The sequence below is a fragment of the Scardinius erythrophthalmus genome (genome assembly GCF_964197995.2).
Source record: "Scardinius erythrophthalmus genome assembly, chromosome: 1".
Lineage (NCBI taxonomy): Eukaryota > Metazoa > Chordata > Actinopteri > Cypriniformes > Leuciscidae > Scardinius > Scardinius erythrophthalmus.
This window is the reverse complement of record NC_138221.1, coordinates 11,305,922-11,332,219: the sequence shown is the minus strand read 5'-3', so window position 1 is coordinate 11,332,219 and position 26,298 is coordinate 11,305,922. Positions and strand designations below refer to the sequence as shown.

At 40.9% G+C, this 26,298-nt stretch overlaps 1 protein-coding gene across 1 annotated transcript; it reads left to right on the top strand.

The window, feature by feature from the left end:
- The first annotated feature begins 20,148 nt into the window (after window positions 1–20,148).
- Window positions 20,149–25,254, top strand: LOC308692461 (uncharacterized protein). The gene is made up of 2 exons (XM_081368501.1): window positions 20,149–20,404; window positions 23,821–25,254. The coding sequence occupies exons 1-2, from the start codon at window positions 20,347–20,349 to the stop codon at window positions 25,188–25,190; spliced, it is 1,428 nt and encodes a 475-aa protein (XP_081224627.1). The 5' UTR covers window positions 20,149–20,346; the 3' UTR covers window positions 25,191–25,254.
- The last annotated feature ends 1,044 nt before the right edge of the window (window positions 25,255–26,298 follow it).

The window sequence follows — 26,298 nt, the reverse complement described above, 5'->3', positions numbered from 1 at the left end:
AACTCACCCATTTATGTGTAAAAATTTCACACATCATTTCCAGCATTGGCATGTTTATTTTGTGATATATATGAAATGTTTTAAATAAAAAAAAATGGTATTTTGTGATAACTTTGTCTAATTGGTTTGTATGAAAGTAGTACTTATGTAGGATAAAAATAAAATTAATCATATATCAAAATGATCAAATCTAATTTATATTTAGTACAAATAAAAATACAGTAGTGTACTGCTTAGCTTCGTTTTTACAGTAATGCACTGTATTACACAAAACTGAAATATGGTTTGGTACTGTAACTCTTAATTACAGTAACTTACTGGCAACAGTAATCTTTAATTAAAGATATACAAGATGACTGTGCCATGCTTATTGGATGGGAAACTAGTGAAAAATGAAAACAGGAAGAAATAAATGATAAATCACATCAGCATATGGAAATGGTTTGACATTTAGCTTTGATAAACATTTAACACTTGTTAGTAAACTTTTGGCAACACAGGCTGACCGCGATTTATTTTGCTAGCTAGTCTAACTTTCCCCTCCACAACAGTTACACGTTAAAGTCACCGTGAACCGGAAGTTGCAAACGACTTTTCTCCAGTGTTATGAAGTTTTCCTAGTGAAACAGAATATTGAACAGAGGGCAGGGTTTTACTCTAGCGCTCCTCCTCTCCATCTCTGCTCATAACAGACTAACGGTTTGAGGGGAGTGGTTAAGCGTTGCCCAAACCAATTCCTCAAACCTACATCATCAGAGAAGGTCCTCCAATGCAGAGGGGAGGGGCATTTTCAGGCTACGTTTACACGTAGGTGGCTATTTTCATAAACGGATATTTCACATAGACAGTAAAAGAAATGGACACAGCGACCCCATTGGAACTCAATTGAGACAAGTGAAGCCCATTTTTAGCGATTTCTTAGCACTTCCTTTCCTGACGCGCAGACTCAAACCGAGCAAAGCGTTACACGGACCACGTGAGCAACCCGTCTGTCTTCTAGTAGCTGTGCCAAGAGAAATCTGAATCATTCCCTTCCGAATCTTGCAGAGACGGAGAGTGTGAGTAGGAATTGTCCATGAGCTTGGAGCAGGAGCAACTTTTGCTAGGTATTCTGATTAATTATATTGTCATTTTGCCTCTACGTCCCCCCGATTGCCAGCGAGCTTCTCCTCCTGTCCATACGGTAATCTCTCTAATGTGCGACAAAGAGTCGCTTGGTTATGACGCAATCGTTAGCCTACTTTTACAAAAACTGCTTCTACGGGGCCATAACATAAGCTACAAGGTAATGGAGCATTTTATACATTGTCGTGTTTCTTTAGAAATAAAAAATGGACAAATGGAGTCTTCAAACGCCTCAGATGTAAAGTTATTCGCTGTCAAAGTGACGCCAAAATGAATGGAAGTCAATGGGATTGCTAACGCAAGTGAAGTTCCGCTCAAGATGGCGGCACCCGGCCGACTTCAACTTCCGGTCGACTTCCTTCCCGCTTGATATTTCACCCCTCTTCGTTTTCAAAAATAACATCGTGCACACGAACCTGTGTATATGCTGTCAAGAGCATGCCAAACCTGTAGGTGGCAGTGTAACGAGAAGCTCAAGCCCACCTTAGCCAATCAGAATCCCGAAAATAGTCACATTCTGTGACGTCGCTACCTAAAACTCCGGTTTTCTCTGTTTACATGCAAACGTGCAAACGAAGATTTTCAAAATCTCCACTCTGGCCGGAGTTTTTAGAAAGAATCGGTTTCATTGGCGAATCCTCCGTTTGCGTGTAAACGAAGGGCGCAAACAAAGGGAAATGTCTCCGTTTTTCAAAATAACCATGTACGTGTAAACGGGGCCTCAGATTTTGATTAAAGATTACCATGGTAAAAAAAATCAGTAATAAACATGATTGCAACAAGAGTTTGCAGGTCTGTATTACAGTAAATTAATCAAGATTATGGACTTTCACTGCAGAAGAGAAAGCTAACAACTAGCAGCTACCGTTATCCTAACTCCTCCGCTAACGTAAGTTGGGCGGGACAATACAAAATGCTTACCTTCATATGCAAACAGGTACTGCTCAATGAAGAATTTGTATCCTTTATCAAGTTTGGACCGTGTGGTGAGTGAAAATTTGTCTGCAAAACGATGTACATCATCTAGATGTATTTCTGGCAGATGTTGAAGGGACTGAGTAAACTCCATAGCGTAGCGTTATGCTGGCGGCAGAAGTAAACATACACTGCTTTGAGTCAGAACGGAAGTTGCGTGACGTCGTGTGAAAAGGGCCTATTGTGCACTGTGAACAAATGTCTGTCTCTCAGGCCCATTATAAACATCTTTTTAGCGCAATTTTCCAACGGATAAAATTGCGATTGTTAACTCATGATTTCTGTTCTGTCTGTGCGCACCAATCTTGCACTTTTATCTCCTCCTCAACCAGACCACCTAGAGACTTCGGGTTTTCGGCATTATGTTAAGGAAGGTCTAATCTCGGGAACGCACAAAAAAAAAAAAAAAACATAAAAAGCTTTACTATCTCTTAGTGTTGTGATCCCATGACGTCAGAAATTTGCGCTAAAACACTCACTGAGTTTTTATTACTTGTTTTCAGTGATGTGGATCCTGTGTATAATCTTAAACTGTATGAGCTGGAGGTTAGTATTGCTAGTCATTGAAAATGTATTGTTACAGATTTCCTTCCAGAGGTCGGTGTTGGGGGATAAGGCTAAATCTTTTTCCCATTTGTTCATGGGTATTATAACTGTTGTATCATTATTTAATATAAATTTATGTAGTTTGGATATTAGTTTGTTGGTGTTAGTAATTTTCATTATATCTTCCATTAAAGCTCCAGTATGCGACTTTGGTATTTGACCACAAGAGGGCGCAGTTTCAACAATAACAAAGGCGAAGCTTGATGACGCTATGAAGGAGGTGACGATGGGAGATGTATCTAGCGATATATCTACATGGAATTAATGAATCATGATCACGGATGAGGTAATTTATTCGTTTTTGTATTACCTGTATGTCTGATCGTATTATTTTATTTCATCATAATTAATGAACTGCAAGGAACGTGAAATGTTATGCTATATTATCCCGTTACAACTTACAGCTATTTGTCAAATGATTTGTTTGGTTAATGTTGTGCAGTTTTACGTTTTTATGGTTAATGCCGTGTTGTGTAACGTGTTCAAACCAATATCTAAAAGTAAATTTGAACGAACATTTGCAAGTAATGACTAAATATATTTTTTTAACATCATATCCGATTGTATTTGTACTGCCATAAGCTCGGTCACCACACGTGATAAAAACCTTACCAAAGTACAAAGAGCAATATAACTTTGTTTATAAGTGCTATTATTGACAGTTGCATTGCATGTCTTACCTGTCTATCAATACACTCGCGAGAGCAGAGTCTCGGTCAAGTCCAAGATTGTCGCGCAGCTCTCTCCATCTCGAAAACGCCTGCCGATATTTATCTGGGTTTTATTCCTCCGTTTGTCACACAGTCTGAGTGTATCTGAGTATGGACGCTTTCGTTTTGTTGGCACTTCAGTACTCGCCAAAGAGTTCGTGATCCATAACAGCTATAACCATACAGTCTATGGCTATAACGCTTTAACCACCACTTCCGCATTTGACCATGCGATTATTGCGATATTCCGGTGTGGTGGGTCATATTTTTTATTTAATTATTTTTTTATTCTTTGTCAGACGTCTTTATTGTTTATTGTGATAAGAAAAAAAACCTCAATAAAGTTGTTGTAAAAAAAAAAAAAAAAAAAAAAAAAAAATCCGGTGTGGTAGAATATCCTATCACATGGTCCACACCGGAAAAAAGGGATATTGCGTCACTGAGGCGCGACATTTCTTTTCCGGGACGGCCAGTTATTTAAAATCGGAATTTCTCTGAAATAAAAAATCTTTGGAGACTTTTCAGATATTGTAAGTACACAACTGGAGGAAATATATCACACTGTGCAAGTTATTTTTGGAAATTTTATTACAAAATTCCTACATATTGGAGCTTTAACTTAGAGGGATTAAGTGGGTTATTAATTATGGTGATCTTGGATTTAACTATGGATTTAATTTGTTGGTATTGTAGAAAATGTTCTCCCCCAAGACCATGTCTCTGGACTAGTGTTTGGAATGATACAAATTGATTATTTTCAAATAAGTGATGGAGATGAGTAATTCCTTTTTGTTTCCAGGATGGAAAATTGATAGGTTTATTGCATAATTGGAAGTCAGGGTTGAACCAGATGGGAGTGTGTCTACATGATGTTAGTGATGAGTTATTAATTTTATTTACTTTCCACCAGGCTGTCAGAGTTAATGCAATTGTAATATTATTAAAATAGTGCATTTTTTTAATTGATTTTGGTAGGAAGGCGAAATCTGAAACTGAAGTATTTTTACATTGATTTTGTTCTAATTCCATCCATGAATTATTGTGATTTTTATTATGGATCCATTTATATAAATATTGTAGCTGATTTGCTACAAAATAATATTGAAAATTTGGAACTTCTAGGCCACCTTGTGATTTTGTCTTTTGTCATTTTTCTAGTGATATTTTAGATGTTTTGTTTTTCCAATAGAAGTGAGAGATTAATGAATCAAGTGATTTGGACCATTTATCGCTGGGAGTTGTTGGATGCATTGAGAACAGATAGTTGACTTGTGGTAAAGTTTTTACATTTTAACTGTAGCAATGCGCCCGACAAGTGATAGTGGAAGGTTAGTCCAGCATTTTATATAATCTCCTATTTTTTTTAAAAGTGGAGTATAGTTAAGATTGAACAACTATGACAGTCTGGAGTAAATGTTGACACCCAAGTATGTAATATTGCCGGTGCGGAGTGGAAGAGAAGAATCATGAGCTGCAGAATCCCAGGCGTCCTCAGAAAGTGGTAGTATTGTTGATTTATTCCAGTTTATTGTATAATCAGAAATTTTGGAAAAATTATTAATAATTTTAAAGGGTTCTTTCAGTGATTTAGAAGGGTTTTAATGTTGCTGTTTTTATGAATATAAAAGTTGGGTGACCCTCCCCCTAGACTAAAAAAAGTTGGATGACCCTCCCCTTAACAAAGAATAAAAAGACATGACCCTCCCCTATTTTCCTCTGGTGGTCCTTTCCATAAATACCGAACGGTCCCTAAGAAGATAATAGATGACAGACATATTCATAATTTCTGTGATGTGAAGCTCGAGTATTATGTGATAATGATGTTGTGTATATGTGGCATTATGTGTTGAACTGAACTAACAGACGTGATCCACAGATCCAGGAGAAACTGAAGTCTGTGTGACTGCTGGATCATTATACAGAGGTACGACACGTTCATTTATACTGACAGCTTTATAACATTAAACTATCAGTCAGTCTGTAAAAGCTTCATCAATAACTGTTGATAGTTGAATACCCTTGACTTCAGTCATGTACAGTTTCTCTTCTTCCTCTCATGTTTCCTGCAGTGATTGTGACTATTGTTGAGATCGCAGTGTTTGCTGCTCCTACTGTGATTCTTCTTCAGATCATCTGTGCAAGAAGAGCTGGTGAGTTTTGAGCCGCACACAATCTGATGATTCACACTCATCTGATCTGGAACAATCTGCAATCATGATAAAAACACATACGAGAGGTCAGTCAATGCTTTTATTTTGCAGGGAGGAAGGACTCGAAACACCCAGAGGAAATGGAGATGCCGACAATATTAGAATAAAATACTGATGGAGTTTTGAGCAAATCTTCAGCAATATTTAAAATAGCAAAAACTTACAGAGGACTGTTCATTGTTTTATTTTCGGTAACACTTACATTAATCACTTACATCACTTTCATTAATGAATAATTACACAGGAACAAACGAGTAACGTATTATTAACATTCTAGTAACTACTATTAACTAACAAGAAACTCTGATTAACAAATTAGTAAGTAATAGCGCTCAGATGAATGTAGTAGTTCATTATTAGCTAATCAAGAACTTCTATTTTTTTCATACCTCCCAGAGAACTACTATCTACAGGTTCATAATTAACATGAATAATGCATAATTTATAATAAAAGGTAATGGTAGCCCACTAGTAATGACTCAAGTATTACTACATCATTTTAAAGGAACTACTAATTATTTGGATCAGTATTATAAAGTGAACAACATAAATACCTAATATTGACTGAAGTCATTGTAAGCTTTTGAGATTTTTGTAAGATTTTGAATAGTAATTCCTTCCAATGGATTTGGTAACACTTTAGTCATTACTAGTGTGTTCCCATGATCTTCACTTTAGAATACTGATCCAAATAATTATTAGTTCCTTTAGAAAGATGTAGTAACACTTGATTCATATCTATCCAAAATCTTACAAAAGACATAAAAGCTTACAATGACTTCAGTCAATATTAGGTATTTATCATGTTTTTCACTTTAGAATATTGATCCAAATTATTAGTAGTTCCCTTTCGTCAGCAGGGAACTCCGACGCCTCGTCGGGGGAGTTCCCCTGACGAATTGGGATCACGCTAGGGAGACCAATTGCCTTCGAGTGAATTAAAACGAGCCAATGAACATTGGCATGCAACATTTGCATTCCGCAGCCCGCCTACCAGCGCGGGTATAAAGCCCGGAAGCAAACATTGCATCATCGCTTTCTGCTTCGGAGCCGACCGGTTGTGTCCTCTCTGAGTGAATGAGCTTAAGATTGTATCTTTCTTACGCTCTACAAGTCTGCTGTTTCAGGAGGGGATCTTTCTGTGTTGGTGAGACGGCGCTTCAGCGACCACGCGATTCCTGTCTGCCGGCTGCGTCTACACTTAATTCAAAAGCTGTTTTCACAGCTGGTAAACGGTTGAGTGCGCACAGCGGGCTTGCAGTTTCCCCGCTGTGTCGCCGCGTTGGATCCCTGTGTGCTTCAGCACAATAAAGAGAGTACTTTCTTCCTGAAAGAGCAACACGAGTGAAGATCGCGTCCTTTTCAGGATGACGTTTCACTCGTGTGTTTCTGGATGCGATCGTTTCCTGTCCTCATTGACGGCCACGACCGCTGTTTCACATGCCTAATCGGTGTGTTGAAGCTGCGTTCGTGGGTGGTTCATGCTCTCTCATGAGTGCATGACCACGTCGGCACGTTGTTCGTCTCCCCTTTTTAAAGGATCGAGCCGTTCAGCGTGCCGTGTGCCGTCGAGCGCCGGCTGACAGCGCGGGTTGTCACGGCAACTCAGCGCGCGTCATTCGGCGCTCTAGATGCGCGGCCGAGACTCGTGTGCCTCTACGAGGTTGAGTCCCATTTGCTTGTTCCCCAATTTAGTTCCTTTTCTAAAAAGAGGACTACTTTGGTTAATGAGCATTTGGTGGTCTGAGGGTTACAGTGCGGAATGTCTCGCCAGGTGAAAGACCCTCACGAGCTTCTTACTCCTCTAGCGCATCGCAAACATGCTGAGACTGTGTTCGTGGGTGGTTTATGCTTTCTTATGAGAGCATGACCACGTCGCTCAGACTGCGCGCCTCACAGAGGAGCGCGTCCAGTCAGTGCTCACCTGTCTCAAGTCCTTTCGAGGCAAGACAGCGGTCCCACTGAAACAGTTTCAGAGGCTCCTGGGGCATATGGCAGCCGCAGTAACGCCGCTCGGCTTGTTGCATATGAGACCGCTCCAGCACTGGCTTCACGATCGAGTCCCGAGGTGGGCGTGGCAGAGCGGCACGTTCCGGGTCAAAGTCACCCCGCACTGTCGCCAAACCTTCACCCCTTGGTCGGATCCTGGGTTTCTACGGGCCGGAGTGCCCCTAGTCCATGTTTCCAGGCATGCTGTGGTGTTCACAGATGCTTCTGCCAAGGGTTGGGGGGCCACGTACAAAGGGCATGCAGTCTCGGGTCTGTGGACGGGGCCCCAGCTGCATTGGCACATCAACTGCCTAGAGTTGCAAGCAGTACGCTTGGCCTTGTGTCGCCTCAAGGGGTTTCTCAGACACAAGCACGTACTGGTCCGTACGGACAGCACTGCGACCGTTGCGTACATCAACCGACAAGGTGGTCTGCGCTCCCGTCGTATGTCGCGACTCGCCTCCCACCTCCTCCTATGGAGTCAGAAGCTTCTGAGGTCGCTTCATGCCGTTCATGTCCCAGGGGAGTTCAATTGTGTGGCCGACGAGCTTTCACGTCAGCCTCCCCTTCCGGGAGAATGGCGACTCCATCCCCAGGTGGTCCAGCTGATTTGGCGAATCTTCGGAGCCGCACAGGTAGACCTGTTTGCCTCTCCGGACACGACCCATTGCCAGTGGTATTACTCCCTGACCGAAGGAACTCTCGGCACGGATGCCCTGGCACACAGCTGGCCCCGGGACCTACGCAAATATGCGTTTCCCACAGTGAGCCTTCTTGCACAGACTCTGTGCAAGGTCAGGGAGGACGAGGAGCAGGTCCTTTTGGTGGCCCCGTTTTGGCCAACCCGGACTTGGTTCCCAGAACTCATGCTCCTCGCGACAGCCCTCCTTGGCCGATTCCTCTGAGGAACGACCTTCTTTCTCAGAGACGGGGCACTCTATGGCACCCGTGTCCAGACCTCTGGAAACTCCATGTCTGGTCCCTGGACGGGATGCGGAGGTTCTAGATGGCCTGCCACAGGCAGTGGTAGATACCATCTCTTCAGCTAGAGCCCCCTCTACGAGGCGCCTCTACGCTCTGAAGTGGAACCTGTTCGTCGGCTGGTGTTCTTCCCACGGGGAGAACCCACGAACTTGCCAGATCAGAGTCGTGCTCTCCTTCCTACAACAGGGGTTGAAGGCTGTCTCCCTCCACCCTCAAAGTGTATGTTGCCGCAATAGCCGCACATCACGATGTAGTTGAAGGTAAGTCCGTGGGGAAGCACGACCTGGTCATCAGATTCCTCAAGGGTGCTAGGAGGCTAAATCCACCTCGCGACTTGCACCCTGTACCCTCTTGGGACTTAACTTAGTGCTCAAAGCGCTCCAAAGTCCTCCTTTTGAGCCTTTGCTGACAGTCGAGCTTAATATCCTGTCCATTAAGACAGCACTCCTGTTAGCATTGGCTTCTTTCAAGAGGGTAGGGGATCTGCAGGCTTTTTCGGTCGACGAATCGTGCCTAGAGTTCGGGCCCGGCCTTTCTCACGTTGTGTTGAGACCCCGGCTCGGATATGTGCCCAAGGTTCCTACCACTCCCTTCGCGGACCAGGTAATGAACCTGCAAGCGCTGCCCCTGGAGGAGGCAGACCCAGCCCTAGCTTTTCTCTGTCCCGTCCGGGCCCTCCGGGTTTATATAGACAGAACTCAAAGCTTTAGGACCTCAGATCAGCTCTTTGTTTGTTATGGAGGCCAGCAGAAGGGGAAGGCTGTCTCCAAGCAGAGGTTAGCCCACTGGCTAGTGGATGCTATCACCAGGGCTTATGAGTCCCAGGGTGAGCCCTGCCCACCCAGGTTGCGGGCTCACTCCACTAGGAGTGTTGCCGCTTCTTGGGCTCTGGCACAAGGCGCCTCGCTAACAGACATTTGTAGAGCTGCGGGCTGGGCGACACCGAACACGTTCGCTAGGTTTTATAGCCTACGTGTGGAACCGGTTTCCTCCCGAGTACTCGCTACGGCCAGTAACTAGAGGGAATAGGTGTGTCGGCTTGCGACGCCATTCCGTGAGCGGATACGTGCGTCTTGTGCTCCGTTGGTTACCCAACAAACGGCTAACCTCGTGAGTTCCTCCATCACCCCTCCGGTGCCAGGCGTTGCGGACCGCCGGCACCAGGTCTGCTACCTTCAGTAAGGAGTTGCTAGTAGACTGGGTGCCTTTTCCAGTGGTCCCTGCGGTGACCCATGATTGCCACGTGCAGTTCAGCCGTGTCTTCCCCTTGACAGACTCATTCTGTCGTCCCTGTTGAGTACGCTCCTCACTCCTCCGGACTGGGACTACCTTCAAGGACTGCCATATGTTTCACTACCCTATGTGGTTAGTACATGTGTGTATTTGAGGGCCTTCCTCTAGGCTGCCTCAGCTTCCGCAGCGTTCACCCCCCATTATTATTTTCCTTGGGGACGGGCACGCTTTCCCAGTGTTAACCAATATCCACTGATTGGGTCTTGCGGAACAGCAGTGTGATTCCCTAGCTTGCTCCCGCAAAATTTCTGGAAACTGCTGCAGGGCTGTAGCTTAGCTGGGCGCTGGAAGGGGCCAGCACCATGGCGTTTTGGTAGGGATCCCAATTCGTCAGGGGAACTCCCCCGACGAGGCGTCGGAGTTCCCTGCTGACGAAAGGGAACGTCTCGGTTACGTATGGTAACCCTCGTTCCCTGAGTCCAGGGAACGGAGACGCCTCGTCCCGTCGCCACGTTGCTGTACCTTCGTGGAGGGCTGGACACTGTTCGGCTCCTCAGCGAAAAGCGATGATGCAATGTTTGCTTCCGGGCTTTATTCCCGCGTTGATAGGCGGGCTGCGGAATGCAAATGTTGCATGCCAATGTTCATTGGCTCGTTTTAATTCACTCGAAGGCAATTGGTCTCCCTAGCGTGATCCCAATTCGTCAGGGGAACTCCCCCGACGAGGCGTCTCCGTTCCCTGGACTCAGGGAACGAGGGTTACCATACGTAACCGAGACGTTCCTTTAGAAGGATTTAGTAACACTAGAGTTACCATTACCTATTAAACATTGTGCATTATAAATATTAATTAATAACCTGTATATAGTAGTTAATAGTAGTCTTCATTGAGGTATGAAAAATAGCTGTTATTGATTAGCTAATAGTGAACTACCACATCCGACTGAGCACTATTACTTACTCATTTGTTAATCAGTTTCTTGTTAGTTAACAGTAGTTACTAGAGTGTTACTAATGCATTACTCATTTGTTCCTGTGTAGTTATTCATTAATGAAGGAACAGTATTCTAAAGTGTTACCATTTTCTTCTAGAAAACAGAAAAAACTCTGATCACCCTGAAGAAATAGTGACACCAAGTTGAGATTAAAATGTGTTTATTTTTTTTACAAATAAAATTCCAGATTTTTTTCCATTTACATCCCAGTCAACACGTTGATCTCACAGTGATCTCTCCTGTTTTAATGCTGTTTTAATGAACTGTTTGTTCTGGCAAGAACAGTACGGGCTGTTTACACCCGGCATCTTCATGTGTTTTCTCAGATTGGATAGCTATCTGATTCATCAAAACGATTCCATTTACACCTGGGCACATAAATATGTTTGTTTGTTGAATTTTTTTTTGTACAAATAAAAGGTCAGATTTTTTTTTCATTTACATTCCAGTCAACACGTTGATCTCACAGTGATCTCTCCATACAATCACAATGTGAGTCACAAGTGTAACCTCACAGCGCTCATATTATGGCCAAGATGTGAGGTCACCCCAGCTAGAAATGTTATTGGACATGAACTTCATCGTTTAGACGTCAAATTTTGGTTGAAAATTAAAAAATTGGGTTGATGTGTTAAAAATAAAATAGGAAAATACACTCACCTAAAGGATTATTAGGAACACCATACTAATACTGTGTTTGACCCCCTTTTCGCCTTCAGAACTGCCTTAATTCTACGTGGCATTGATTCAACAAGGAGCTGAAAGCATTCTTTAGAAATGTTGGCCCATATTGATAGGATAGCATCTTGCAGTTGATGGAGATTTGTGGGATGCACATCCAGGGCACGAAGCTCCCGTTCCACCACATCCCAAAGATGCTCTATTGGGTTTGTCATGATTCTGCATTCGTGTACTAGTTCTTCTCTTGTCTTGAGGCAGGATCATGACAGACTCATGTTTTATGTGTAAGCACATGGCCATTTGTTTGGGCTGTGTGCTTGCGTTGTCTTGTCACCTCACCCCGCCCCCTTGTTATCTCATCTTATCATTATATCATTGCTTTCACCTGTGTTCCTGATTAGTTTTCTCCCTATTTAATCCCCTCTTGTGTTCTGTCCTGTGTCGGTACATTGTCAAACATTACGTGTTATACTCAGTGACAGTCTTGTGAGAACTTTGTCTGAAATCTGTTAGTGAGAATTGTGAGTTTGTTTCCTGTCGAGTCATGGTCTAGTCAGAGTCTTGTCTTTATTATCTTGTCTTTGTCTAGGTGAACTCTCCTCAGTCCTGTTTTGTCCCCTCGTGGGTTTTGTTTTCTATTTTGTGTCGTAATAAACCTTTGAGTGTCTACATATAGTCTGCGTTTGGGTTCTCTCCTTCAACTTCATGACAGAATGTACTGATCACAGAAGAACCCAGCAGACTGTATGTCTTCTCCCGCTAAACCACAGCTGACTGATCAAGAACTATGGTGGCAGTTGGCCATTGCTGACAGTAGAAATGGAAAACTTCCATTCCCTCCCCAGGGTGAGTTGTCCCTGAAGAGGTATGCCCAAGTTGTTGAAGAGAAGAGATTCTTCCTGCCTGAGATCCTGGTTTCTCGCTATTTCATCGCTGGTCTCAACTCTCCTCCTCCTCTGTCTGAACGAGAGGAGCTTACTCTTCGCCCATTTCGAGCAATGGTGGATTGCTTGTCTCAGAGAGAGCCAAAGGGTCCCACGAGGTTTTCATCTGCCATGCTTCCAGTGGTCCCGGAGGGTCGAGTCCTTGCTGTCGTCACTCAAGGGGATCAGGCTCTCTCCGTTTCTTCTCCCGAGGTTTCATCCACACCCACCGAGCTCCGTGGCAAACGAGGGAGACGGGTTTCATGGGATTCTCCTTCGGAATCATCCTCGACGGAGTCAACGCTGCCGGAGGCCACCCTTCCAGCACCAGTTACGGTCCCAGCAGAGCTTCTCCAACCGGCCACTAATCCAGCTATACCTTCCACACCTCAACCTAGGAGAAAGAAAAGGAGGAAGGGAGCCTCCCGTCCTTCGTCTCTGGCTGTCCCGGAGCCCGCTACTGCAAGCGCTGTCCCAGACGCTGTCCCAGAGCACGCTACTGCAAGCTCTGTCCCAGGCGCCCAGACCCAATTTACTTTCAAGTCACAAACCCTCGACATCAGACAGCGCTTCTCCCGAGTCAAATGTGTCAAGTCTGAATGATTCTAATGAATCGAGTCCTGTTCTGAGTCCTGTTTCGAGTCCAGTTTTGAATGATTCAAGTGAACCTAATGAATCTAGTATGGAAGATTCAAGTGAATTGGTTCCTGTTCCAAGTCCTGTTCTGAATTCTGCTCTGAGTCAAGCACATTCTAGAGTCATCTGCCCAGAGGAACCAGTCCAGTTCGTCTGTCCTCTCGAGCAAGAACCTGTTCCACAATCACCCGCTTCATCCCCTGTTTTGTCTCCCTTGGCGTCGCCCCCTGTTGTCCCTATCAAGACTCCTGTCAAGTCGCCGTGTGTTTCCCCTATCACCCTTGTCGTTGCCCAGCCCCAGACTGTTAACACCAAGACTGTACCTCGTGTTTCTTCATCTAAACCTGCCCATAATCCTTGTCCAAAGCCCTCGTCCCGTCAACCCAAGACTCCCATCTCACCCATCCTCTCTGGATTACCCCCCATGGACTCAATGTGTCCTCCTCCTCCCCTTCCAGGGTTGAGATCTGGTGACTGTGGGGGCCATTTTAGTACAGTGAACTCATTGTCATGTTCAAGAAACTAATTTGTGGGATCTTCTGCTGTTGTAGCCCATCCGCCTCAAGGTTGTGCGTGTTGTGGCTTCACAAATGCTTTGCTGCATACCTCGGTTGTAACGAGTGGTTATTTCAGTCAAAGTTGCTCTTCTATCAGCTTGAATCAGTCGGCCCATTCTCCTCTGACCTCTAGCATCAACAAGGCATTTTCGCCCACAGGACTGCTGCATACTGGATGTTTTTCCCTTTTCACACCATTCTTTGTAAACCCTAGAAATGGTTGTGCGTGAAAATCCCAGTAACTGAGCAGATTGTGAAATACTCAGACCCGCCCATCTGGCACCAACAACCATGCCACGCTCAAAATTGCTTAAATAACCTTTCTTTACCATTCTGACATTCAGTTTGGAGTTCAGGAGATTGTCTTGACCAGGACCACACCTCTAAATGCATTGAAGCAACTGCCATGTGATTGGTTGATTAGATAATTGCATTAATAAGAAATTGAACAGGTGTACCTAATAATCCTTTAGGTGAGTGTATGTTTGTATGTCATTTTGACACTACAGTTTTTTTCAGTCGCTAAGAAGCGTTTGTCCAACCAGTGTTCACATTTTCAAAACTCTAAACACAATTAGCACAGCATCAGTCTTTTCTGGCCATACCATTCACACATTTCTTGTCGTTTTCACACAATATGCAGTCAGTGAACACATTTCCATAATGCTTAAATTTTCTTAACAGACAAGCTATACCTCCCAACAAAATTATGGATTGTTTTTGTAGTATTTACAAATGTTAACACACAACATCCCACAATAGCAAAAAGAATATTCCAAACATTAGATACAGTATGGACTGCATTTATTTACCATTTACATGAAACTTTTACCATTTTTGTAAATTTCATGATTTTAGCAAAATGTGATTTTGATTGCTAGCAAAATGTGTTGCTTTTGAACAATGTCATGAAGAAACAAGCTTTTCGAGTCCATATGCATCTTCCTGGAGTAATGATGCTGAAAATTCAGCTTTTCATCACAGGAATAAATTACATTTTACACATGACATACATATTTTTAAACAGAAATCAGTTATTTCAAATTGTACTAATGTTTTACAATATGAAAGTTTATAAAAACCTCTGCTTCTGCAATGATATCAGTTCAAAAGCAATATATCAGTGAGAGAGTCAAGGAGCTACAACGACAATATGTCCAGGTATAGTGTACTGTATATTCAATTACTGTAAATGTCCAGTTCTATAAGCTTTGCACTTTGCAAGTAGGTAACCTACACAGTACAGTATAGTGTACAGTAATGACATGATTTACATAAACTTTGTTTTGAGAGTTATGGAATTGGAGGCCAACCAGGCCCCTCATGAATTCATATACATAGATGAGGCAGGATTCAATCTGGCCAAAAGGCGATGACCTGGACGAAATGTAATGTGGAGGTGGAAGGTGTATGACCATCAGCCACATGACCAGATGTCCCTCCTTGAAGCCATGGATGCTGGCTCCAAGGGTGGATCCGACATACCAAGCAGTTTTATCCCAGGTGCATCGCCTTGGATGATATCAAATGTGATCTTGATGAAAACATGTGGCCTAACCCTGAAGATCGCAGAGATTAGATACAGTAATTTTGTGCGGGGTTTTGTCCCACCCCCCCCTCACTTTTTTTTTTGCTGTTGTTTTTTTGTTCAGAATGCTCTTGTGTATTTCATGGATATTTTGTTCACTGTAAGCAATACTGTAAAACCTTTTCTGTTCTATCAAACCATGTTTCTACTGCACCTCCTGTAGTAAACAGTAAAGGAATAAAAACTGATTTGCTTTTTACTGGAATGCTTATGAATGTGAACAGTACTGTACATGTGGACATACAGTTCCCAAGCATGAAATTTAGTGTAAAACGGTGAATTGCACGTTTTGCATGCAAATACCTGTAAAACTGAAACATAAAAGTCTATGCAGTTTTAGTAATGTCAACAATAGCCAGTATTTTGAAACCTGGTGTACTTTGACTGCATGTACCTTAAGAAGTGAAAACAAGTGTTATTATTTGACAGAATAATTTCATTTTGAGTCAGATTTCCAGTGTCCTGGTAAAGTTAGTGTGTGCAGAGAAACATGTGTTCTGTTTTGAAATGAAGAGTTAGTATATATTTAACAAAATGTGTTATTGAGAAGACAATTAACCATTTGGCCAATTGTGTTTTGTAGGTGTGAGTCTGGGTAAGCGCTTGTTAGCGATTGAAAAAAACTGTAATACATATTAATAAATTATATTTTGATGTTTGAAAGTCTCAAGGTTTGACATAAATGCAGATATAAATGTAATTAAAAAAAGAATAATTAAAATGATAGATTTTTTTAAAACATTGCACCCGTCAATACAAAACAAAATTGTCTGTAGTATATCAACAATATATTCCTTGTCACCACTAAGGCTTTGTATTGCATGTGTACTATATCTTCAGATAATGACTAGTATGCAAGTAATAATACAAGTTTATCATGGACAAACAACTTTTCTAGCAGAAATACTATAGAATTTTGGGGTTTCAGCCAGAACTGCAGAGGGCGCAATGCAGCAGACCCAGCAGAGGTACCGTTGATGTCGAGGCCATGAAGCCTAGCATCCTTTGAAGGTTCTGAGAGGCCAACGAACAAACGGTACTCTGAATGGTACTCTGAAAGCTGTTGAATGGTCTAAGCACGCTCGGGTGTCAGCCAAACCTTCATTCGGCTGAGTCTATTACTGAACCCAGGAACAGGTAACAGGAACAGGGGAGCAGTGAGGTCTTGGTTACGTTTATTCTGAGTCCTAGGCATCCCAAATGGCTGAGGAGCACAGAACTGAGAGAGTGTAATTCTCCCTCTGACTGGGCCAGAATGAGCCAGTCATCGAGGTAGTTGGGGATGTGCATTCCCTTCTGTCTCAGGGGAAAAACACTGCACCCATGCACTTCTTAAACGTGCGTGGTGCCAGAGACAGTCCAATGGTAAGACTGTATACTGGTATGCAACCCCTTCAAAATGCAAATCTCAAGGACGGTCTGTGAAGGGGGGCAATCTGGATATGAAAGTATGGATCTTTCAGATTCACTGAAAAAAAAAAAAACCCGGGCATACTAGTGCGAGGATTCATTTCAAAGTTAGCATCTTGAACAGCCATTTCGTGAGGGCGTAGTTCAGATGTCTGAGGTCTGTGATGGGCCTGATGCCGCCATCCTTCTTGGGAACGAGGAAGTAACAGCAATTGAAGCCTGACAGCATTTTCGCCAGTAAGCTCAGTACTTCAGTGCGGAGGACGTGAGCCACGTGCTTCATGCCTGAAGCATTAACTATGCCCGCTGTAGCGTCTGGACCAATCAGATACTATGCATTATATTTCATCAATAATCCAACAAACTCACTCTCCCAACAAAGGCCTGTGAAACTTCCCCCCACAACTAACATCACAAGTGAAGCTAACACACTTGCATAACGTGGTGTCCTGTTACAGGACACATTAAGACGGATAAGAGTTTTACAACCCCAAAAAGAAATTCCAGAGAGCCGTGACTCTCACTTAATTATCGCTGAGAAGGAGAATTTAACCCTGTTAATCCTATATATTCTATATATAACCACTTGAGAAATATATATAAACATGCATCTAATTTTCTCATCTAATGATTTTACTTTTATGTAGTCTGGCCTTTGTATTATTGTAAATTTTTGGGATTAAAGGAACACTTCGACTTTTTGGGACTTTAGCTTATTCACTGTATCCCCCAGAGTTAGATAAGTCCATACTTACCTTTTTCATCTCTGTGCGTGCTGTAAGTCTGTTTGACGCACCCACTGCTTGCCTAGCTTAGCACAAAGACTGGATGTAAATGGCTACATCTAGCATACTAATCCCAATAAGTGACAAAATAACGCCAACATTTTCATATTTACACACTGCATCAGGATACCTACTCTGCTAACTGCTAACGCTGCCACTTAAAAGTACGAGAGTTAGCGAGTTAGCGTTAGCATATGGCGGAATATAAACAGCAGTAATCAGGACAACAGTAAACTCTCCAGGGAGATAAATGGGACACATTTGATAGTCACATACTCCAAACATTCTATAAACATTCTTTGACCTCTGGGTGGAGCATTTTCAATGTTTCTATATCTCTCAAACACATCTGTGCTAAAACACATCATCAAGTCGAATGCTTTCACACAATATTCCATCAATCCATCACTGTCATTGTACCACATATATTCTTCAATTTATCAAAACCATTCTTTACATAGGTCTCTCATCTCAAAATCAGCCTTCTGTACAAATAACATTTTAAAGACAACCCATGCATTCATCATCTCTACTTGCAATCCAACACTTCCGATGTCTTAACAACAGTCGTCTTCTTGCAGTTTTTCTAAAGTCCTATAAATACATTATAGTCCAAAGTATATTGTTCCATTTCATAACTTTATATTCTTCTACTTCTTCTCATTAATTACAATGTTCAATTGTTATTAATGAATAAAGTTATATTGTTCTAGATATAATAAATATATTTACCAGTATGTTGTACATGCCATGTTCCTCCGGGCCTCTGAAAGTTTGTGTAAGTATCAGTCTTCTTGTTGAGATTTGCTGGTATCTCTGTCTGTTAGTAGACACACATTGCTTTATACAGTACTCCTGTATTATCATCTGATCAGTTATTGTATTATTCTCTATTATCTCTCAATATTTGAGTCTTAATTTCATTCTCATCTGAAAATGTTTGCCTTAAACATTCATCTTTGCATTTGTTTTTTCATTATTGTTATTTTCACATTTCCAATTTCCTACACATATACAGCCTATCCAGTTCATCTCTCCAGCTTTTTAAGTTTGATCTTTAACTTGATTGCTTAATTCTCTTAATATCTTACTACTACATTATATGTAATTTCCAATTGTATTTCATTTAGCACTCTCATTACGATTGTCACCTAGACATTCTTCCCAAAACGTATCTGTTTTAATACTTAACTTAATAAAGCTTTACTGAATACTTTTCACCTCCTAAAGTTACTTCAGCTTTTTATTGGATTCACTATACCATTTTAAACAAGGAATTGGATTTCTTAATTTCTGCAAAGTTTCATAACGTATACTTTTCTCTTGTATAGTCCTTGCAATCTTCATTAAATGTCTTACATGTACATTTTTTTCCCCCATAATGTTTCATTAGGTTCTAAATCAATTGTTATGAATCAATCTCTTTGTCTATCACAAAAGTTGCACCTTTTTGTAGCCAGGATCTATATGTCTCACCCTTTTTTTTCTTTTTTTTTCACAGTGTCTTGATTTTTTGTAACCAAATTCTTATTAAAGATTTTACTACAACTACAAATCCCAGAAAAAAAAAAAAATCAAAACAAAATAAAGTTAAAACTTGTTTTGAACAATTTCTTTGTCATCTGCAGATTGATTTTAAGTAAGGGAAGAAAAATAAATCGATTTAAATCGTAAATCGTATTTTTTTGTGAAAAAAAACAGGGATTTTTTTTAAGGCCATATCGCCCAGCCCTAATACCTGGATTTTAAAGCAGAATAATGTTAGGATTAGCAATACACATTGTTAAAAATAATGAATGAATTGGCACCAGTTACTGAAGGATAAATAGATAAATAGTCATGTGAGTCTTGTATTGTTCAGTCATTTCATAGGTATTGGGAGAGGTGTGTGTTGTGTAAGTGCGCCCTCTATTGGATAGAGGCTAGAGTGGTGGTCACATACTGAACTTTCGCGCTTGTTTCTCAGACTCTGCATTCAACTGGACCGAGAGAGGTAGGTGTTCACATCAGGGCGATCATCTGCGATGTAAGCTTGAAATATGCCGGTTGTAACTTTAGCTTTAGTGCACATGGTAACTTGTACGTGCATTTACGATGAGTGCACATACATTTAGTCGAGATGTGTCGAGGACTGCTGTTTTGAGTGCTTAAGAAATTGCTAACCTCGTGGTTTGTTTTGCTGTAGGCCTATATGCTAGCGCTCGCCATTCAATGCAGCCCACGTGTTTCAGTTGTCCTTTTTCTTATGTTAGGCTGATTCTGAATGGAGATAGAATCCTGAACTTTTGCTATCTTTGTAATTGTACAGGACAGGTATGTACTTCCAATACCAGGTTTAGAATATAATGTGTTCATTTAAAAGTTTTCTTGTAGGCTACTTATTGATGACCAATGGCACTGAACAGCCCAGATGTAAAGCATGTACATTTTGCTTCATGCATGTTACTGTGTGTGTTAACTATTGAAAGGAAGATGGTTTATTTCATGTTGCATAATGTTAATGTAAAACGTTATTACCCATAGTTAATAACAGAGATAACACACAATATGACAGATTTTATGATACAAGCCTAATGCGATATGTTTATTTTTCATGTTCATTTTTCTGTATTTTATTTTCTGATTTTTGAATGTGATTAAATACTGAGTCTGCATTCTACTTGCAGACCGCTACAGCTACACTTAGAAGTGTAATTTATTATAAAAACAAACTCAGTAATTTATACTTTTGATTTTGGCAGATCAGCTCCCCCAACTCTGGAATTCATCATCAGTGAAGCTCCTCCCACTGTGATTACATCATAAGTGAAGCTTCTCCCACAGTAATTCTCCAATAAATGCTGTAAATTCCCATCAGCTACAAGTGAAGACGAGCATCAGAGCATCAGGAAGAGCTGAAATCTGCAAAGACTGAGTTTATTAAAGAGGACAGTGAGAACATGAGTGATCCAGAACCCTGCAGAATGAAACACACTGAAGATCCTGAAGAACAAAGAGGTTGGTGTTTATTCTTCATTCATTCATGATGCTGAAGAACATTCATGTTAGAAACATTCAAGCACTTCATCACATTTAGATAAACAGTTTAACTATGAAATGGTACAGAATGCTCTGGGTTTTCTTCAGCAAATGGTCAGTTAAGGGAGGTTTGAGACATTTTTATACTGATTATCAACATTAGATCAATCTAAATACTATTTTACATTTATTTTATATCTGGTTTCCAATTTGCAACAACGTTACCAGAATTTTAGTCATTTTCAACATAGTTAAAACAATTATTATTGTTTAGGAATAATCAGTAAACACCAAGTTACTAGTTATTATTATAAGTTACAAAGTTGTATTTGTCAAATATCATACAAGTTATTCAAAGTTATAGAGATTTTTCTTACAGTAACTTTGGTAACCGGGTTGATGAATAGTCAATGCTACAGTTTGTGTAAAAACTGAGACAATGGATTGAGATTCTTTTCTTGTCTTCCAATCATGCTTTAGAAATAGCCCAGATATTATAGCCCAAAAATATTCTTAGTTTAAACCATTGGGAAAATTTACTATTGGAATTCATAACTTTACTAAAAATCACAACTTTGCAAAACGGTGACATACCGTCCTTCAGGGAAAACTGGAAACCATTCCTCAACTATTTCAACCTCGACCTAAACTGAAGCTGATGCCACGAACATTCTTAAACATTCTTACACATATTTCCTCATGTCTTCTCACATTCCTATCAAGAGAAGAAATTATACTATAATACTACTACATAGGGTTGTGCCGATGGACGATATCATCGTCCATCGTGATGGCTGACCGACATCACGATGGAGAGCCACCATCGTGATGCCACGCCCCCCACCCTGTCAGACCAGCCAGTGGTTGGGAACCTATGGCTCGTGTGGCTCGCAAGGTCTCTCACCCTTTACCAACAAACGATAAAAAAAAAATGAAGACGTGTGTGTTCAGTGCTGTTCGCGAGTGTCACGAGTCACCACAGTAATCAACCAAACGGTTACGTTTCTGTGATAACCTAACAGTTACAGCTCCTGCACTGGGATTCAAGCAGAACAGCTTGTTTAAGGTGATGGCGAAATTCATTTTAAAACAGCAATGAAAATGTAAAAGTAGGCTTTATAAACTTTAATATATCCTTTTATTGAAACGGGTGCTTTGCTGTGCAAAGAGAAACATTTCACCCGTTGGCCGCTGGTACTTTCACTTTTGCCGCAGAGACCTTTATGTCATAAATGTATCGTATTGTTGATAATCCGCACAGATTTCAGTTGACGATTATGTAAAGTTCATAACAAAACATTAATGAGAAAGAAAAGAGCAGGATGTGCTATTGAAAAGAAATATTAAAAGCACGATAAGTCGCGAAAGAGAACTGAATTCTACTGACAGGATGGTGATGAATGATAAATGATTGTGTTATTTTTGGTGTCCCACTTACACAGACTCATGAATGGAAGTCAGTGGAAGGAAAAGTCTAGTGTGAACGGTAGTGCTGTAGCGGCGCGTCGAGGACGTCATATTTTTTCTTCGACACTTCATTTATTTATTTTTTGCACCGTTCCCTGAGGTACAGCTCGCCACACACGTGGGAGACCAAAACATTGCAGAATGGATTAAATTGGCCAATTAGTCATTAGTTAATTATCATTGGCCGTATGGTTCCAAAAACGCGATAAACACCATTTAAAAAAAAATTGAGTTCCCTCAAAAATCAGTATTGTATCTGGTCGGTATTGAAAAGTCCATTTTTAATCTTACTTGAAATGCGATATCCGCTGTGTTATTCTGTCATGTTTTCTCCCTTTCGTTCCACGCCAGTCTCCTTTCTCTGCAGAATGCGATAAATCCGCTCAACCAATCAGAGCGCACCATTCCACGTATTGTAAACAGTGACGGCGGCGCTTTGAATACACCCGGCAACCTAGTTTTCCTTATCTACTTTGTACTTTTTGATCAAAAAAAAAAAAAAAAAAAAAAAAAAAAAAAAAAAAATTATACATTCGAGGAACCTGTGGTGGTTTCTGCCGTAGGGAAGAAACCTAAGCCATCGAAATCTAATCATTTACGTGAGGAGATTAAGAAGATGAGGCACGCGTGGGAGGAAAAATGCCGACTGTTGCTTGTTCTCACATGACAGCATCAAACTTCTGACACGTTAACCCCAGGGGATCTTTTAAAAAACTTTCAATTCTTGTACTCAAAGTAAATAAAAACCGAGCAGGACCAAGCCATTTTACAGCTGAACGCCGTCAATAAAGTTCAGGAGGTATTTCTTAGTGATGGCTGATTGAATGTATGTTTAGTCCAGTGCGTGCCTGCATATAAGATTAGTATTGACCGAGTTCAGAGGCTGTCATGTGGATCAACTTACTTTGTTGTGTATTTTCAACAGTTTCAATATGAAAAAATATATATTTTGATTCAATGGATTAATTGCATTTTGAAAAAAAAGAAGTCATGAATTTATTGCATTTTTGGGAAAAAATAATCTATTTTTATAATAAATCTTTGAAAATCTAAATCTGGATTTGAATTTTTTATTGAAACAGAAAATAGTGGTTTTCATCTTGCCACTTTTTTGGTAAAGAAAACACATTTTTTACTCAAATTAATCAAAATGAACTTATTACATTTATACTATAATATTCAGAAATAAACAGTGTAGCTGACTGAGTGTTTAAGTCAGAATGTTTCGTTTTTTAAGCCACAACCTTCTAAGTGCTTCTTTTACCGATATATTTAACAATATAGTTTGCATTTCTCATCCAAACAATGTCAAACTTGGCACTGCTCTTACTCGTGCCCGTTGCGAGACACCTGTCGATTTTGAAATCCATCGGACTAACAGTTTGAGAGATATGCGAATAACAGGCAGCATAATTAATTCCAATTAGTTGTTAGATTAGTCGACTAATCGATAAAATAATCGCCAGACTAATCGTTTAATTAATAATCGTTTACCCCAGCCCTAGTGAATGGCCATTAATAATTAAAACGTTTTAGTAAAATAAATATCAATCTCAAAGTTGGTGTCAAAATATGACAGTATTGTATATTTTAATGTTAATATCATGTTAGATAATTGTGTTATTTATCAAATATATTTAATAGTTCTTGCTAAAGAAACATGGGATTTGTGCCTATAATGTTTTAAAAATAATAATTGGAAGATAAATTTACCTCATTCATGGAAAGTTTCAAGGGCATATAATCAATTTATAAAAAAGCAGGAAATTATCATAATATTGTTTTGTATTGTCATAATAACTGTTTTCTACTTTCTACCATTACATCAGGGCTCACTTTCATGTCCATTCACTTTATATTGCTCTCTTTGAAGAGAAATATTTTGATGTACTAAAAATTAAATGTAATAATTGTTTCTTTCGTGTCAGACCTGATGGAAGAGAGCGAGGAGAGTGAAGAACTGAGTGAAGTGAAGAAGGAGTGGAGAGAAGAACTGAGTGAAGTGAAGGAGGAGAGTGAAGAACTGAGTGAAGTGAAGGAGGAGAGTGAAGAACTGAGTGAAGTGAAGGAGGAGAGTGAAGAACTGAATGAAGTGGACGAGGAACATCATGTCAGACCTGGAGAAAAACATCTGAGTCGCTCAAAGACTAAACAGACATTTTTAAAGAAAAGAAGAGCCAAGAAATCTTTCACCTGCACTCAGTGTGGAAAGTCTCACACAACCAAACAAAGTCTTGAGCGCCACATGAGAGTTCACACAGGAGAGAAGCCGTTCTCATGTGATCAATGTTGCAAAACATTTCTTAGTGCATCAGAGCTGAAGTCACACCTGAGAGTTCATACGAAGGAGAAGCCACATTCATGTTCTGTGTGTGGAAAGAGTTTTTCATCGCTGCAATATTTACGTGGACATGAAAAAATGCACACTGGTGTGAGAGAGTACATGTGCTTTGAGTGTGAGAAGACTTTTACTACAGCTCAACATTTAAAACGGCACCAGAGAATTCACACTGGAGAAAAACCTTACAAGTGTTCACACTGTGACAAGAGATTCAGTCAGTCAGCACATCTGAGATCACATGAGATGAACCACACTGGAGAGAAGCCGCACACGTGTGATCAGTGTGGGAAGAGTTTCTCTGTTAAAAGTGAACTGAAGATACACATGAGGATCCACACTGGAGAGAAGCCGTATGTATGCCATCAGTGTGGAAACAATTTCACATACAAAAAATCTCTTAATAGTCACATGATGATCCACACCGGAGAGAAGCCATTCACATGTGATCAATGTTGCAAAACATTTTTTAGTGCATCAGAGCTGAAGTCACACCTGAGAGTTCATACGAAGGAGAAGCCACATTCATGTTCTGTGTGTGGAAAGAGTTTTTCACAGCGCTGTAGTTTACATAAACATGAGAAAACTCACACTGGTTTGAGAGAGTACATGTGCTTTGAGTGTGAGAAGACTTTTACTACAGCGGACTGTTTAAAACTGCACCAGAGAATTCACACTGGAGAAAAACCTTACAAGTGTTCTCACTGTGACAAGAGATTCAGTCAGCCATCAAATCTGAAAACACATGAGAGGATCCACACTGGAGAAAAACATTACAAGTGTTCACACTGTGACAAGAGATTCAGTCAGCCATCAAATCTGAAAACACATGAGAGGATCCACACTGGAGAAAAACCTTACAAGTGTTCACACTGTGACAAGAGATTCAGTCAGTCAGCAAATCTGAAAACACATGAGAGGATCCATACTGGAGAGAAGCCGCACACGTGTGATCAGTAGCTGTGTTTCCACTGTCGGGCCAGTGCGAGCCAGGGCTTTAAAGGGGCCGTGCCGGGCTAATAGCACCGGGCCTGCGTTTCCACTGTCGGGCCAGAAGCTCCACAGCGCTTCACTAAAACACGCCCGTAACACGCCTCTCTGGAACTACGTCACACTAACCCATTTACCAACAAATGGAAGTTTTATCAGAAAACGAATCAGAAATCACTGGAAACAGCGTTGAAAACAAACATGATAAAAGCGGCCGTTTGCTGGCATTTTTGTTGTTTACTTGAATATTTAAAACCCAAGCATCGATGTTTTACCACAGGTTTACAATAAAAAGTGATACATTGATCATAATGAATTAATTTATGTCAAAATTGCACATTAGTCACTCAGAAATAAATTACCATTAGGTCTATTTTACAAAAGAAAGAGGACACACTTACTTCTTCAGTCGCGTCTGTTACTGTTTATCTGGTAGTCACAGGACATATTTACATCACATCTAGAAAGAATGATAATTTCTACAAATATATGCCACCAAGAATACTACTGAGGAGCTTTAGCACTCTCTCGACTACCATACAGATATTTTCAGTCAGAGAAATAGAGCAAGCTCCCGAAAAAAAGTTGCTTTATTTTATGATAGTCCGGTGTAAAGAGACGAGTTAAAACACCTACTGACAGATAAAATAAAACATGACTGTGATAGCCTTTATGATTGGTCTGATTTCTTCAAGCGTTCACTATGTTTTTTTTACTATGCGTATCTTCAAGCGTTTTCTATTGTAATGGTTAGCGCGCGTAGTCTTTTGCATCGCAAACAGAAGGCATTCAAACATGAACGCGAGTTAAATTATTTAAAGTCTTTAATGCTGACAGAATCATCCGGCGCTGCCGTCTCCAGACTCAGGTAAACTCCGCCTCTGTTCGTAACCACTCCTCTAGCCCGAGCTGGCCCGCTTTGGCCCAAGGTATTCGACGGGCCAGAAATCCTGGCCGTTGGCCCCGAGTAAGCAGTGGAAACGCGACTGGCCCTGGCACGCACTAGCACGGCCCGGCCCTGGCCCGACAGTGGAAACGCGGCTAATGTGGAAAGTTTATTCTTTGAGGATTCTTTTCA

What these genes read in the sequence shown, in the direction of transcription:
- LOC308692461 (XM_081368501.1), top strand. Translation starts at nt 20,347, where the DNA reads ATGAGTGATCCAGAACCCTGCAGAATGAAACACACTGAAGATCCTGAA. An exon ending in AGATCCTGAAGAACAAAGAG is followed by an intron (nt 20,405 to 23,820) that starts GTTGGTGTTTAT and finishes CTTTCGTGTCAG; the next exon opens with ACCTGATGGAAGAGAGCGAG.